Source organism: Anopheles funestus, chromosome 3RL (genome assembly GCF_943734845.2).
Source record: "Anopheles funestus chromosome 3RL, idAnoFuneDA-416_04, whole genome shotgun sequence".
Taxonomy (NCBI): domain Eukaryota; kingdom Metazoa; phylum Arthropoda; class Insecta; order Diptera; family Culicidae; genus Anopheles; species Anopheles funestus.
In genome coordinates this window covers 17,463,093-17,480,495 of record NC_064599.1, presented here as the reverse complement: position 1 = coordinate 17,480,495, position 17,403 = coordinate 17,463,093, and the positions used below count along the sequence as shown (strand labels likewise).

The 17,403-nt window shown below is 42.7% G+C and overlaps 1 protein-coding gene across 1 annotated transcript in view; it reads right to left on the bottom strand.

Annotated features, from left to right (window-relative positions):
- LOC125768018 (uncharacterized) overlaps positions 1-17,403 on the bottom strand; it is a 103,009-nt gene that overhangs the window by 488 nt on the left and 85,118 nt on the right. Inside the window, exons 6-8 of the mRNA XM_049435125.1 lie at positions 1,047-1,986; positions 614-973; positions 50-298 (exon numbers count right to left, since the gene is read on the bottom strand). Coding sequence (XP_049291082.1) covers positions 50-298; positions 614-973; positions 1,047-1,081 — 644 coding nt within the window. The 5' untranslated portion in view covers positions 1,082-1,986. The remainder of the gene's footprint in view (positions 1-49; positions 299-613; positions 974-1,046; positions 1,987-17,403) is intronic.

Sequence of the window (17,403 nt, the reverse complement as noted above, 5' to 3'; positions counted from 1 at the left end):
TTAGGAAATGGAATAAACACACAGACACAACGCTCAGTGGCACACTCACCAAACAAATAATGGCTCCATGAACTGCATTACAATGACGAATCCAAGCGTGATGAGTATCAGGCCAAGGTTTAGCAGCAACATCAAACAGCAGACACCCTTCACGTTCGGGCAGAATGGGTTCGGTGCGGACATGGCCTCCACCTTGGCACCGTGTCGCCGCGAGCTGCGACCAGTTTTCGCCGTGCTGGCAACACTGTACACGCTTCGTGGTCCGCGGGATTGATGCGTTCGGTGGGCACTGTAACGGCTGCAGATATGGAGAGGTAAGACTCGTCTCTTGGCAAGAAAAATGCAACTGATCGCACGAGATTTTTTTACTGATGTGTTCTGGTGACGATAGAACTGATCAATTTGCTTGGAAGAAATTAGTGATCATTCGAGTAATAAATTGAAAGTAGTATGGCTTGGAAGAGTACCGTAAGATACGATGGGATCTTGGGCTAAGATACCTAGAGCTCTTGATGAAGGACAGCCACGTATCCAATTGAGACTTTGGAACAACTTCTAAACGAAACCAAAAAGGGTTTTGTACTTCCAGATTCATTATTGCACTCCATCTTACCTTATTTCCGACGGTGCCTTATAGGCCGCGGAAGTGACGTAGATATCGCTGCCAGTTTCACCGCCATGATCGTAGCTGAGCGCCGACGGTGCCCTCGGTGGGGCGCGCGTCGGTGGACTAGAAAGGGGTCGGGGACCTCCGTTGTTGTTGTTCTGGTACTTGTGTTCCGACCGTGACTTTCTGGCCGGTGCTGTCGGTGGTGTTGCCCGCTCATTCGCTACCGTGTACTCCGACAGGGTGCGTTCCGATGGTGCCCGCTGGCTATCTTCACCGTCGGTGGAGTATCCTCGGTTTGCCTGGGCGTACGGTAGATCCACCGTATCACGGCCATGCGTTGCCACATAGTGGTTACCCTTTACCCTGTGAAGAGGAAAGCGAAGCGCCGTTACATTGCTTTTTTTCTGTTTATTTATCACTAATTCACAATACTTACTTCTTCACGGTGCGTTCGTGAATGTTCTTCAACATTTTGACCTGACTCTAGACGTACGCCGTGGTATCGTTTGGTAAGCTAGATAGATTATAGCCTTATAACTAAAACGCCACTTCTTACTTTACCCGCTGCCGTTTGAGGATCTTCAGGGCACTTGAATGTTGCAATACACACGTGCGTCAAACAGCAAGAGTGCTGGCCCAAAACAGACGACGAACCCCGCACAAAAATTTGACCCAATAATCCGTACCGTAAACCGTTTGGATCACTTTTTTGGTTTTTTGGTTGCTAATGCCACTCACTCACTTTTGTTGGGGTTTTGTTTGTGTGTAGATTAGTGATCACCGTTTTGCTTTGTAAATTGAATCTGCTGTTCTTTTTTTTCTCCCTTTGGTTCACCTTTGCATCGCATCACTCTAGCAAAAACAACCAAATCATCCAGTAAACTGGTGATTAAAAACGTGAAAATAACTTAAATAAAACCACACGCACGCACACACACACGTACGATCGTGTTGAAACACACTTGGCGGGTTCTTGTTTTTTTTTTGGTTGTTGCAGAAACAGCACGATCCCAGGAAATTATGTGCTACACGATCTTCCTATTCATGTCGGGCAGCATCATTATGGTCAGCGTGATCTGCAGCTTCATTACCATCATCGTAACGCTCCATCATCATCATCGTCATCGTCCGCGGCAACCCTGCCGTCATTATCGGGTGCCTCTTTTTTTCGGGAGTTGAGAGGATAGGGGGACGATAGAAGTTCGCAACCAACTCGCACGGGGGGTCACACTCTCGCTGTCGTCATCGGAATTTGGAGTCAGTTCTGTTTCGGTTTTGTTGGTCCGGTTCGGTGCTTCTTTCCACCAACAGCAACAACAACAGCAACAAACACGATCGTGGCGAGTGCTGGCGGGAATTTCCGATTTGAATTCGTGCTGAAAGTGAAAAGCAGACGCAAAAAGGTTACAAAATTGTTACCCCCTTAAGCAAAAAAAAAACGAGGGAAAAAGCAGTGATCGTAACGGGGATGAGGATGTGTGTGGCAATGTTTTGTGGGTTTGAGGATGAATTGATGAGCAAATTGGCTTCCAGCCGCGGGCGGGTTTTCGTGGAAATGGTAACGGTGATGGAACACGCAGCATTCCGAATACCGATTGTTCGGTGATGAAGATGAGCCAAACGTTTTATAATGAGCGGATTGTGATTTACCCAAAAACAGCGAATGGTCGAAAATTGCCGTGCAGTGCAGGATGGGAGGAAAAAAAAGGTAAGTGTGGTAGCAAAATATGGGTAGTAAATCCGTTCGTGCCATGATCGTGGTGGTTAGAGAAATATCATCGAACCATTTTTGCATCATCCGTATAATTAGCATTATGGTAAGTTAGGTTTGTTGTGCGCGAGAGTTGGTGTGTGTGTTTTCCCCCCGGCTTCAATAATGTAGTTTGGCACGCTTCTCCGGTGCCCTGGGAAAGCCGCACCGGGTTTATTCTGTTTTGGGATTGATCGTGTGAAAAAAGCGCTTTCAATGTTGGCATTAATCTTAGGTATAAAATGAACCAAAAAGATTTGTTTGACGTTAAAAGTAAGAGCGACAAACATTCCATTTAGGTTCTTTTTTCAACAAATAGTAATTACTAAAATCCATTCTTCAATAGTAAAAAAAAACAAACTCCTCCCATTAACAGCCCCCGGAGAGTAAAACGGGAATGATTAATTTTAGATTTTCCATCCAGTAAATTAAAAAACCCAAAGGGAGTAAATTATTGTACGCCAGCTTCAGCTTTCTTCAAGCAAAAAGAGAAAAGATTCATCGTTCGCAATTTGTCATAAAACAACAGCGTTACCCAAGTGACAAATGAACTTATCATAAATGATTGCTCTTGCTCTTCCGTAATTAAACGACGTCTTCATCGCATTGAAAGCGGAATCATTTGCATGATTGATGCCTGGAAGCGATAAATGAAGGCGAAACGGCTTTGCGGTAGGGTGAGCTTTTCTACCGATGGTTGACCGGAGCAGCTTCTTAACAATATGATTGTTTAATGGTTTTTCTATTTTTCGTGTGTTTTAACAGTCATTCCGATTATTTCCGGTTAAATGTGTTCTTCTTCATTTTATTCGACATCATAAGCATGTCAACCTTGACCAATTTTGTGTAATTGATGGTTTTCTGGGATATAAATAATCAATAACTAACTATCTAGCTGACAAGAAATTAATGTCAAGGAGATCCAGAAATAGCCTGAGGTCTGAAGCCATCCTGATGTTTTAGTGCCAAACAGAAGAGAAGAGTCCTCAAATTTGAAGGCAGAATTCCATGAGATTTTAGTCTTCGATGCTAGACCAAACGCCTCTTACTCTAATACTCCACATAATGTAATTGGAATGTTAACACCGAATCTGGAGTAACACCAAAGTCACGAATAAAGGGTGACACGATTAATTGTTTGTCCATTTATAATAGTCTCATGTCCGTATAGAGGAGTATAGTCGATCGTGAAAACCGAATGGATGACAGATTTGGAGTACGTTTTGCTGACATCAACTATAAAAATCTGACTCACTGCAGCGTGTAACATTGCTGATGTCGTTCGCGTACATGAGGAATTGATTCACAAGGTTTATTATTTGGCTTAACGAGTCGTTATCTACACTTAGTTTGAGATACTTTTGAACTTTTGCTTCTTCAATATTTTTATAAATATTTTTACAATTCCAATGAGTTAAAATTTAACTTGAAAATATATGCGCAAAACCCATCGTACGTCCCAATCAATCGTTTCTAATCGAAACGCAAAGATAAATAGAGGAATGGAAGTAAAGAAAATCTCTTCTCCGTCCAAAGCTCCAGCAGCGTGGAAACCCGCGTTTTTCACGTTTCCTAATGGGTGGGACGATCCAGCCGGTAGGCTACATTAACTTTAAAGCTTTGTACGCCACCAAGCACGACACTGATAGCGAAAAAAGCAAAACAGGACAAGGGATAAAAGAAACGGGAAATAAATAAGGCAATATCAGGCAAAACTAATAGTTTGGTGGCACACCTTCGCCTGTCCGTTAATCGAACCTGTTGCGAATCTCCAGTGGAATTGGTCCGACATCCGACCGGGGGCCACACCGTCACGATCGCTACAATAGGGTGGTTCCCCGTTAGGGTAGGTCAACCCGTCATCGATTGGATGCCGTAAGCGCCATACCACCTTCTTCCCTTTTCTCCCACCCTCTCCCGGATCCCCTCACATCCCTTTGGTATAGCAACAGGTACCTTCTTTCGGGTGGTTCATTCACACGATCAACAACCTTCACCAACAAGCAAAAACCTACTCAAACCCTCGATCGCAAGAACGAACCAGCACAAATGTTGAAATATATGACACAGTCAAAAGAGTAATTGGTTTCGGTGTGTGTGCACCAGACCAGGTCGTGACCATCGCGCACCGGGTCGTTGTTTTGTTTCACGCGCCACGGCGACGGCGACTGGTGATATCATCCGACAAATCCCGTCCCTGTGTACGGTTTGGCAGGACACGGTGTGTTTGTCTTATGGACACGCCTTCCGTTATGCCGACCAGGGACAGAAGGTTCATTCTTCTCGGGGCTTCATGGGTTCTATAATCCAACCATAATGGAGTGTGTAGCAGCGGTAGCTAAAGGTGTGAAATTGGTGCTTTCCCCGTCCGGAACGTTTGGGAAACGTTGGGTAGAACATTTTTCATTGAAAAACGCCTGCAACATGCAATGGTAAGAACACATCCTTCGTGCTGGTGCATCGCAGCGGGACGATGGTTTTGCCTCGTCGAAGAGTTGGCGGAAAGCAATCAATAAGATGCTTCTCTTGCTGATCTCATCTCAACACCGCGGCTTACCTAGGGAGTGGCCCACCGCCAGTGGGTCTCTAGGGGCAAAAATTCGTGGGAAATTGTGTACCAGCCCAGCCATATTTCTGTGTCGCGCGCGTTGTTGGAGGGCGTTTATTGAGTTGTTCGTTCGGTTGTACGAGGAATTATACTTGAGTCACAATGGTGCTTGGGCCTTATTCTCGACTGGTTTTGCTTTGTAAATACGTACCACTACCCTGATAGTATTCTAGCCATTGGGAAGATCTCATTTGAGGGTGGTTTTTTTTTTCAATTCTCGGCCATCATTCAACAACAACTTGCCAGAAGAGGAGCAGGAGACGATACTGATGACAGCTAGCACATACTGATGTAATATTTACGAACTCAAGAATTCACCACAACCGCCGGTGTGGGATTATTGATGACTTTCTTCGCCCCTAGTCCCCGCTGGAATAGGCTCCAGCCGTGAATGTGAAGCGAAATGAGTGACTATTAAACAACTTCATCAATCAGAAGTTTAAGCTGTTTTGTCGCCGGATGGTTGCTTCACTTTTTCATTTACGAACAATCGATCATTTGTTTGATGGCGTGTAAAACAGTGATGAGAAGCAAATAGAATGCGCGACACTTGAACGCTCAGCACCGTAAGTCTCGTCACACTCAAAACACGAACTAATCTCATACATGCGAAATGAAAAATAAAAAAACGCTCACCAAAAAAAAAAACAAAGACACATTTATTTCGAGGCACAATCCACACTGTCAACACGATCGAGACGCTAGCCATAGACTGAGCCACCCGCAAATCTAACCAGCCCTGTCTAACAAGCGGCAGTACGAACAAAATGTCCACTTCCTTCCACGAGTCTCAAAAAAACAAAGGTAGACCAAAATAAAATAAAGCTACTAATCAAACAAACGACGTCGTGAAGACATTTTGGTTTCGTTGGTTTCGCCCCGCTGGCGAAAAGTAGGAAACTCTTCGCACCCCGTTAATAACACACGCCCGAAAAAAAAACACACACACATCCGGGCTTACCGTTCTAGCTGATGAAGCAGACACTGGATACTGATGGTAATGATCGGACAAAACACAGCGAGACATTGGGTACCTCCGTGTTTCGCTAATGATCGGCACTGATTAATTCATATATCGTTGCGTGCCATTTTGTTTGCTGTAGCACACGATCGTGCGATCTTGACGTGAACTTGGTACGGTATGTGAAGACTTCCGCAAATGGAGACGGTGGCATGCAGACAGCAGGTGTTGGTGGCCTTCAAAGGACACGGCACGTTTTAAGCCCTTTCGCTGCATTTGCAAAATTGGTGCCCGTAAGTTGTCAAGGACGCTCGTTCACCACCGTAGTTCGCTGTTTCCCTCCCAGAGGCCAGGAAAAGGTGCCTCTTTACTTGGCTTCCGTTGTGCAATAATCGGACAAAGTCATCTTAAGCAGAAAGGTACTTTTATTCCTGCTTCTTTCTGTATTTTTGTTTTGTAAATCTCACCCTTCCCCAATATAACGAGATGTGAATAGACGAGATTCTCTCTTCCCCAACGTTTTTGGACGTTGGTAGCAAAACGTGGAAATAAATGCTAGCGAAATATCAACGAACCCCGCGAGCGCCTTCGGGAAAAAAGGAACCATTATCAACTCGTTTAGCTTCAATTTCCATTAATTATAATTTTTTAAGCCAGCGGGCAAAATTGCCGCCAACTTGATCGCGGCCGCTTTGGAGATGTCTTTTATCTGCCATCGGCTCACACACAGGCACACCTGGTACCGGGAATGGGAGGGGAGGTGATTCAGTTTGGATTGGAAGAATTTTTAACGACGGTTGTGTGCAACGGAGGGAGCCCAACTAGTGCCCAACCAATACCCCGACGGCAACAACTGAAACGACAGCGAGAAAGATGTCTTGGCCAATGCTTCCTCTTCGTTCACTATTTGTGGATCGTCTAATGTGGATCGTCTAATTCCAGCGTGCCCGTGGTAGGATGGTGGTAGCAGTGAAGTTGAAGCCTTCTGGATGGCTCTGGGCACTGGGAAGGAAACAATTACATCCGAAAAGGATTGGCCGGGATCTGTTCCAGAAGTGCCTTCGGAGATCTCGGGTTTTACAATCGGAAACGCAATCAGTGCGCACTCGTCTACTTTGTGTCTACGTGTTGTGACGGGTGGCGGGGTGGGACTTAAATGGTAGGATCACGGCACATGGTACGGAAAGCGAAACCGGGCCGGGTTGTAATGCACGGAAATCCAGAAACGTGCAAACGCTGGAACCATTTCCTTTGGGATGTGGTAGCGCCCAAAAGCGTACGATCGAAAACAATCGGTTTTAATCCCGGGACTCCCTATTCAGTAAAGCAATGGAATCGGCATGGTGGAAAAATATCACCCAAAGCGTGTGTGTGTGTGTAGCGTTCGGAAGCGATTGGCACGTCGAACCTGCGCTACAGCTATCTTTGGCGATGATTATAACGAGCGCCTTGCCCTGTGCACCATCCGCGTCATCCCCGGAAACCCTCCGTAAACGATAAGAACATGGCCGCAAGGAATGTCAAGTGCCCGCCCTGAGTAGTGTGCGACCACACTCCCTGAAAGGGAAACGGTTGCGGTTTCTTCCCATTCTTGGGAAGATGTTCACTCGAATGGGTGAGATCTTGTAAAATGACAGATAATTGATGTGCGCACCGTTGGGTTGAGTTGCTGTTGGGTGCTCCATTCTAAGCATAGACATGCCGCCCAACTACTTCATTCCCTCCCTCCGGAAAAAGGGCTATGAGGATGGCAAGGATGGGTGTCGGTACACGGGAAAAAGCAATCCATTGCAGGCGCACAGTATCGCCAACTTCAAACAAAACCGTCCGCGCCCGAGAGGGACCGATAAAACCGGGCTGAAACATTGGATAGTTGCTGACCTTGCGTCCCGTCCTGTATGTCTTTACACACGCGAAAGCAGCGTGTACATAGCTGACAATAATTTTACCATCAGCACCACCATCATAATCATCAATTGGGTGAGATGCACATACTTTGGCCGTTGATTGCGAGGTTTACGTGTGTTACTTGCTTTGCTTTAATGTCTTCATAAAACACACAGAAGGAGTTAGTAATGTTAAGCAAATAACACACGGATGGATGACGTTTGACACACGCCTCAATAAAAAAGGGCAGGAAGGACACAGCAAACAAAATCCAACATGCAAACGTATCTGCTCGTGGGTTGCATTATTAGGAGTAGTCGGAATGGATCGCTTAATTATGAAGGTAAAAAGAAATGGCTGACCAGGCTGACCAAATAGCGCAAAAGGTTCTCCCCAAACCAGTACCATCCGGTCATCAGCAACACACAAAACCGGGGCCACAAGTTTTACGATCATGATGCAAACGGGTCAGATGCTTCATGGGTCGTTTCGGCGGTGGTGGCAGAATTTACAGCCGGGGGGCCATAAATCGGAGACTGAGCAAGCTCGTAGTAGGAACTTCTCGGTCTCGGTAAATATTTGCCTATGATAATCTTTACCGATAGGGCAAGGTTGTTTGCGATAGCTCAGCTTTTCCTGGGTACGATGATGAGTGCAAACTGCACTTCAAGCTTAAAGTTCTATGCATTAATTAATCTGTGTGCTTTGAGTTTTGAAGTAAATCAACACACAGTAGCAGCAGGTTGCCCGCTGTCATATAGAGTGATTAGAATAGAGAAAATTATGTAATTAAGTTTATTAGTTTTAAAGGTGAAAGCAATTGGTTCACACAGCTTTTTTGTGTGTACAGCAGTTTTACGTACTCAACAGATGTTTTTAATCGGGAAGAAAAGTTTAGAATTGTTGGAAAAAATTCTCACAAATTTAATAGTTTAAATTTAAATTTAAATCATTGTTATTTTTGTGTTTTTTTTAAATTTAATATAACTCTATACAAAGGTTTTGGCAACAGGCACATTCGTCATAACGAATCGATAGCTTTCCGAAATTGCAAGTTTAAAAAAGCTTGATTTAAAAAAAAAATGGTTCCACATCTAATATTAAATTTCAAAAACCCTTGAATTGAAATTGAAATATCCTCTAATGAATTGAAGAGTAATTAAACCGCGTTATTTTTTAAATTAACTTTTGAAATTTAAAAAAACACCTCGTGTCGTTACATTTTACACACGTACAGTGAAGTGTTACTTAAAGCAACATCAAAAGCCACGATGAATTATAAAATGCCATGACAACTTAATTAAATCCCGTTACATCAATGAATAATTCCGTGTGCAATATCATCACACCGATCAAAGCGAGTCCGGATATCATTTAACACAAAAAGCTCAAGCAAAATCGACAAAAAAAAATCGACGTTGGTTCAAAAATAGACATTAACTGAAATGCACACTTCTCTGTTTCAATTCAACCGAGCGAATAAATGTCGCATCGAACCGTAGCGCGCAAATAAGCGCTTCCTTTTTTTTGTTTTATTAAAAAACAATCACTGACCGTGTCCATCAGCAGTCCTTCTTAGACGACACGCAACGTAAAGGTCTTTCCGGGCTCAATGGTGAGCTGATTTCTGCAAAAAACCGTGTCCGATAAAACAAATGACATTTCGCTCGTAGAAAATTGTCCATCAATTACGCTGGAGTTTACTGGGAGGTGAGGGCAGGTCAGCTCGAAGATAGGAAGAATTTATCATGCTCATGTTCATAAATTGAATGTGATGGAAAAATTTGCTTGCCGTTGTTGCTTAAAACAACCGGTATCAGGGTAGTGGCTCCACCGTAACATGTGTACCGAAGCCGTGCCGGTTTTTGGAACCAACCAACCCCATGTACCACACCTGAAACAGGAGTTCAGTGGCCCTTTCAGGGGAGTGAAACACGCGGAGGTTTATAATAAAAACGCTAGATTGGACATTTGGACGTGTCCTATTTACTAGCGGGAAGGAGTGTCTTTCTAGTTGGGGTTTAGAGCGTCCGTACACGGGACCAAACCCATTGGTTTCCCGTTTGTTTCTTTTTACGAGCTCGGCTAGAACTACCCCGGGTGTGTGTGTGTGTGTGTGGAAGGACAGTAAAATGTAAAATTTATTCACTTTATCTCTATGACTCGGAACAGCACCGATCGCTTTCCCTTCAACCGTGTTAGCCGGGGCCCGGGGTGTTGTTTGCTTTCAGAAACAAAAAAAAATGCTCCCAACACTTGGCAAACTCGGTCAGCGTGTGCTTATAGGGGCATATTGCTAGCCGGGTGGCGTGTGAGCCGATCCATTAAAAGGTCAGTTCACTCGGTTCGTCTGGTGGCGATTCACGCCATGACACCTACATGTACACGTAGCGGCTAAAGGCTAACCTTCCAACGTCCAACACCTTCGGCGCACGGTCTCTCTCTCTCTCACTTTGTGTACATCTGCGCGTATAGGTTTGATCTGATTTACACCCTTCCTCCCTTAGGGTTGAACATCCCTTCACTACTCCCTATTCCATCCCCTTTCCCATATGGGGGGACTTTTCTTCCTCCACACGGAAGGCACGAAAGCGAAAAGTTCCTTTCGGCGCTATAGTACACCCCATTGAAAAATAAATGGGCCGACCTACCCGGTGTGCGGCTATAAATTAATGACGTCGCGCTTCGTCCTTTGTTTCGTCCTTTGTCACCCTTTTTCCCTTCACCCCCTCCAAAACCCCGTCTTTCAATTCTAGATTCGGTGCACTTATGCCACCATTACGAGCGCCAGAGCCCTGTAAACCGACGCGGGTGGTTATACCATCATCAATTCCAACGTAAAGCTAGGTCTATGGTACAGGATGGATCAGGTTCGTTTGGTTCGATGCACCGGTATACCTGTCGGCCACGATGCAGCCCATTTCTCTCCAACCCAAATGGGGGGAAATAATTTTTCACCGCCCAGTTTTACGCTTCCTTCCGCCAGTCAGGTTCATGGTTCGGGCGTTGATATACCAAAAAAAAAATAGTTCGTCTTCCTCCTTTACTATGAGGTCGGTACGGCGACCAAACGGATGAGAATAAATCGCGTAAAAATGGTAACAAATTGTTCACTATAAGGTAACCTGGAAGGTGCTGAAGGAAGCTGTCCGGGATAGTTTCTCTCTGTATGTATGTCGTAATTACACGGTCGGATGGGATGGGTGGTAAAACATAAAACTTGTTGAATACTTTGACAAACTAACTTCTTTCCCCCTTTCTACGGTGATACTTTATTAGCGGTTGTAAGGACACAGGAAAAGTTATTACATGGCCCCCATACGAAGAATGGGTGCCTCTTTCCATAATAAAGTAAAACGGGTATGTTCGGCAGTGAACAAATATGTTGTTAATATTTCTTATTATATGCAACTACTTCTATTTGTACACGAAATGTTAGCTTCTGTTTTTTTGTTGTAACTTTACCCCACGGAAAGTAATTTTCCTAATGGTTCATGGTGCGTACCGGCCAACGTGTTGGAACCGGCATTGCAACCAACCCGATACGATCCTGGAAGCCAACAGCTCGGATTAGCTTTCGCACAACTTTAATCCCTTTTTTTCCCCCGTTGTAACAGCATTGCAGACATTCCCGGCGACAAATTTGTATAAAATAGCAAATGCCTGTAAGCCATCCTGATCTGCTTGCTAAGCTTTGTGACACAAACAAAAAAAAATGGAAAGGAATTCATGCTGGTGCAGTATCACAAAACTCTAACACCCCAAAAACCCTGATGCCAATGTTGGTGAAATGCATTTTAATTGTGTTTCTTTTTTCCATCCGAACTTATGCCCGGTTTTGCATAAGGAAAAGCGAAAAGGATTGTAACTGGAGAGAGCAAAAAAAAAACACATTCCCTTTTTCCGTTTTAGGGTGAAAACGTGGAGGAGGCTCGAGGGGAGGTCTTTTGTAGAATTAATGTTGTTCTGTCTTACTACGACGGCTGGCCGGAAAGCTTCCTCCGCTAGCAGGGAAAAAGCTTCCTTTGTCTTACCCGCCTGAAGCGGGCTTGGAAAAATGGTAAAGACAACAAATTAAAGTCAACATTATGGCCGCTCTAGTACCCTCCTTCCTTTCACCCTCTCTTTTTCTCCGCTCTCCCCATCTCTTCTCCTCCCTTGGACCGTGACCATGCACGGTACGAACAGTTTACTGAGCAAGGGACAGTTAATTAGTTAATTGTCTCAGTACTGCCACCAAGCTGTCCAGTTTTGGGTCCGGGAGCCTGAAGCGTTTGCAACGAGCTATCGTCCTCTTGTTTTTGTTGTTGTTGCTGTTGCTCCCCTTAAGGAAGTGGGAATGCTTTCGGTGCGGGAATGGTTACCATTTTCAACCGACAACCTTTACCCACGAGGATGATGGTTTTTCGGAGGCGGGAGCTGGGTGAAGTCCTCGCTCCAGAGCGCTTCCAAGAGAGTCTGTGACAGAGAGTTGAATTATGAGATCACAACAGCGCCCAGTGTCCAGCGTGGCCGTTGGAAAAGTAAAACCACCCTAACCCAACCGGTCTGTATGTTCGGTCAAGTTTTAATAATAAACTGTTGCCCCCTTCGGACGGTCACCATCAGTCTGCGAAAGCGAATGGGACACCAAGGGGGACGAACGTCGACAAACTTCCGTCGTAAATCATTCTACCAGCGTAATGCCATAAGCGTCATGTTTGGCTAGTAGTGTGCCGGACACTGTGTTGCTGAACGCGGCAGAAACATGCAGCGATTTGTTTGCCGTACCGTACCGATGGAAAAAAAGTGTCTTTTGGATGATCCGGTGTCGTACTCGGATGAAGGTTTTTGCCCGGTGGTTGTCAGCTTCGACCACAGCGACTCCCAATTGCCCCATAATGGTGATGGTGGTGATCGAGATGATCGCTCCCCGAAAACCTCTATCGACCGTGGGTCGGGTATGATTTTGAACCCGCTACCTACCTGGGATACGGTACGGTCATGTGTGCAATATTTTATTCCTGGTCACGGCACCAGGTGCGCCACCGCTAGGAGGGTGTATGATTTATTGAATGATGCATGCTAATGGTACTGCAGTTGCAGTACGTTCCTCGACTGGGACGCCCGGTGCTGTTGCAAATGATGGCGTGTTATTCTACACGACGTGGCAGGGTGATATTTACATGGCGGTATACATATTGTATACATGTTCTTGACTCTTTTTTGTTGGAAGTTCTCTGTTGCGTTATGGGAACAACATGCGTTCCAGTTTATTGGTTCAATGGAAAAGTAAAGGTGGAACGCAGTTTTTTGTCGTGATGACCAACATCGTAGGGTATATGCATTCAATCAATTTCGCTTTCAAACTGCTCATAATAGACGTTATCAAATTATTGCGTAAATATAATAACGCCTAAAAGGTTAGGTAATGTTTTCTATTACCTGAATTTTCTATTAGAGTTGTTTTCATTGTCGTTTTCATGTCATGTAGTAATATGTACAGTTTTTTCTCTTTCAATAAACTAAATAAAATGGCGCTTTGAATCAATAATTAATAATAACAGTGCTTTGAAGCCTTTTTAAGACTTCACTTGTTATATTTTTTTGTTAAAGAATACCCAAATTTGGCAATAGGACAATATATATATATATATAGTTATAGGATTGGACCTCACCATCTAAACACGCGCACGCACAAGTGCGTTACTCACGCACACAGTAAGGGAGGCCACATGCGTGCTGCCAACCAACAACGTTCCTCTTTCACGTTCCGGCTTTCGAGGTGTTCACTTGTCATTTAAATAAAGCACAATACAAAAGTATTCATCTTGTAATTGGCGCAGCCGTACGGAATTACCAGTGTGGTTTTAGGTGTTTTTTTAAAAGTGGCAGTGGCTGATTAATAAAAGCTACAACAGGAATCCGCCTAAGGCATCCGCGACACGTAGGTTTATCCGTCGTGTGAGTTGAGGTTCCCCCCGCCTACTATAATACCACGTGAGTATCTGGTACCCGCTTCCAAACACGACGTTTTACCGAAACTTTCGTAAAGAGATCGCTTTTTATCAACGTCTCTTAATTGTTTTATTCGCGTTTCAATAGAAAAAAAAACGAGAAACAAGTGAATTTGTGTTAGTGCTTTTGTTCTGTGAATGTGGCAAGCTAGAGAAAACCACGTGGATTCTGAAAGCGATTCTATTTCATCCTCATCAGAATCAAACCACGAGTTAGTGTGCATTTCAACTACAGCTACACTGGAATTATCTCTCAATAGTCTCTCGATAAAGAGTAACGAGATGGAACAAACCATTTTAGAGCAGCTATCCGTAATGCAAATTGCTATGCAGGATTTAATGCAACGGCAAATCTCTTTAGAAACAGCCTTAAATAAACCACATGTGGAGGATCAGCTAGATCGGTCATTGAACCCGTGTACAGCAACCCGAAAGAACGATTTTTTTGTAATACCGGACCCTGTGAAAGAGCTACCATCCTTCGATGGTAATAAAAAACAACTTTCGGCATGGATCGCCAAAGTGGAAACTACTCTAAACATTTTTAGAGCCATGGTACCCGAAGACGTATTTAAATTGTACGAAATTGTAGTCAGTGGTAAATTGACAGGGAAAGCAAACGACGCCGTTTGCCAGGAAGGAAATCCCCATGAGTTTGAAAAAATAAAGAAAATTTTGATTGACGCTTTTGGAGATCGACAGGATATTTCCACATACAAATGCCAACTTTGGCAATGGAAATTAACTAAAAACGTGACAATACACAAATATTATAACGTGCATAAGGAAATAGTTGAAAAAATTAAAAATATTGCAAAACAAAATCAAAAGTATTGTGATAATTGGGATGTAATTAGTTCTTTTATTGAAGAAGATTCATTAGCAGCATTCATGGCAGGGCTTCAGGAGGATTATTTTGGACATGTGCATGCAGCACGCCCGAAAGATGTTCACGACGCGTACACATTTTTGTGTAAGCTAAAGAATAAGCGAGATTTTGATGGGATCGTTCAACCCAATTGGAATAAGTTTAATTCGGATAAAAAAACCGATCGTAGCCTGAACGCTTCATATAAAGCACGATCGCATGCTGCTAATTACAAACCAACACATTCAAACGAGGCAAAGGATAATCACGTACCCATGGACACAAGTACAACACGTTCCAAATTAACCCTTAATAGATCAACAAACAATCACGAATGTTTTGAAAACAATACAAATTCAAATGATGATGAAAATTTTTGTGTTTCTTCGGAAACTTGTTACCCAGTATAACAAAAAATAAACACAATTTCCTTCCATACATTAAAGTAACAGATAAATCGAACAATAAAACGTTGAATATTCTTATTGATTCTGGTGCTAACAAAAATCTGTTGCGACCAGGAATACTTAAAAACTCAAAAAGGTGTTGTGAAACAAGAGTAAAAAACATGTATGGAAACTACATGGTACGTTTCAAAAGTGAAACATTTTTCCTTGGGCTAAATTTACCACCAATCGAGTTATACGAAATGAAGTTTCACAGTTTTTTCGATGGTTTACTAGGCACTGAAACATTATCTACTTTAAAGGCTATCCTAGACTATAAAGCTGAGACGTTGACTCTATTAAATCAAAAAATACAGTTTTATAAATATCAGATACAACCATCATCGAGAGAGTTCCATATTATAAGCTGTACAAAAAATAACTATGATCCATCTATAGTAAAACTCCTTAGAATTGACCATCTGAATTCATATGAAAGAGAAAGGTTATTACAGACAATAACCAAATACAAGGAAATTATCCCAAAAGATAATCAAAAATTATCGGCAATTACCCAAGTAAAACATAAAATCAACATTGTAAATAACAAACCCATATACACAAAGTCATATAGGTATCCACATGCACATAAAGCTGTAGTTAAAGAACAAATAGAGGAAATGCTAAAAAGTGGAATTATAAAACATTCAAACTCGCCATGGAATGCTCCCGTTTGGGTCGTTCCAAAAAAATCAGACGCATCAGGGAAGAAACAATTCCGCGTAGTAATTGATTATAGGAAATTGAACGATGTTACAGTGGACGACAGATATCCCATTCCCCAAATCGATGATATTCTAGACCATTTGGGTCGTTCAGAATATTTTTCCACTTTGGATCTTAAGAGTGGATTCCATCAAATAGAAATGGAACCCGAATCAAGGCAAAAAACCGCATTCAGTACAGAATCTGGCCACTACGAATTCCTTAGAATGCCCTTTGGCCTAAAAAATGCTCCATCAACATTCCAAAGAGCTATGAATTCCATATTAGGCGACCTTATAGGAAAAAAATGTTACGTGTATCTTGACGATGTTATAGTGTTTGGTACAAATTTAGAAAATCACCTCTCAAACTTAAGCCAGGTCTTAGAAACACTATATGAAGCTAATTTGAAGATACAAATTAACAAATGTGAATTTTTGAAAAAAAATTGCGAATTTCTCGGACACATCGTAACGAAAGATGGAATAAAACCGAATCCAGATAAGATCAAAGAAATAGTTAATTGGAAATTGCCGTCCAACGAAAAAGAAATAAAACAATATTTGGGTCTTTTAGGGTATTATAGAAAATTTATCAAAGACTTTGCTAAAATTACTAGACCTATGACAAAATATTTAAAGAAAACAAGCTTACTAAATACATCAGACCCCGAATACATCGAAGCCTTCGAAAAATCAAAGAAAATGCTAATAATGGACCCTATACTTGCGTACCCAGATTTTTCAAAACCATTTACATTAACAACCGATGCTTCCAACTACGCATTAGGCGCAGTTTTATCTCAAATTATAGATTCAAAAGACCACCCAATTGCATTTGCATCAAAAACGCTTAACCACGCCGAGATAAATTATTCTACAACAGAGAAAGAGGCTCTTGCCATAGTTTGGGCTGTAGATAAATTCAAACCATATTTGTTTGGTCATAAATTCACATTAGTCACAGATCATAAGCCTTTAATTTTCATTAAAAATTCGTGTAAAAATTCAAAAATAATTCGTTGGAGACTAGACTTAGAAAATTATGATTATAACGTAGTTTACAAAGAAGGTAAAACAAATGTAGTTGCCGATGCATTAAGCAGAAAAGTGGAAGTATGCAATAATGAGACAATTCAAACAGAACCCATTCCTTCCGATTCAAACACACTGCACTCAGCCGAAAGTTCAGGAGATTTTTACATTCATTTCACTGAGAGACCCGTTAATAGTTATAGAAACCAAATTGTGTTCCGTATAGCTCAAGAAGAAGATGTAACGATAGATACTCCTTTTCCAAACCAAAAGAGAACAATTATTAGCAAAAGTTCATACAACAATACTGAAATCGAAACGTATCTTAGACAGTTTCACGATGGAAAACAAAGCGCTATTCATGCCCCCGAACAACTATACCAAATGATACAAGATGTGTGTAGAACGTATTCCACCGAAACTCTCTCTCACTTCGTAATAGCACCAAACATGGTCGAAGACGTCGTATTAGAAGAAAGACAGTACGCTCTCATTACTCAAGCCCACGACCGTGCTCATAGAGGAATTCAAGAAACCG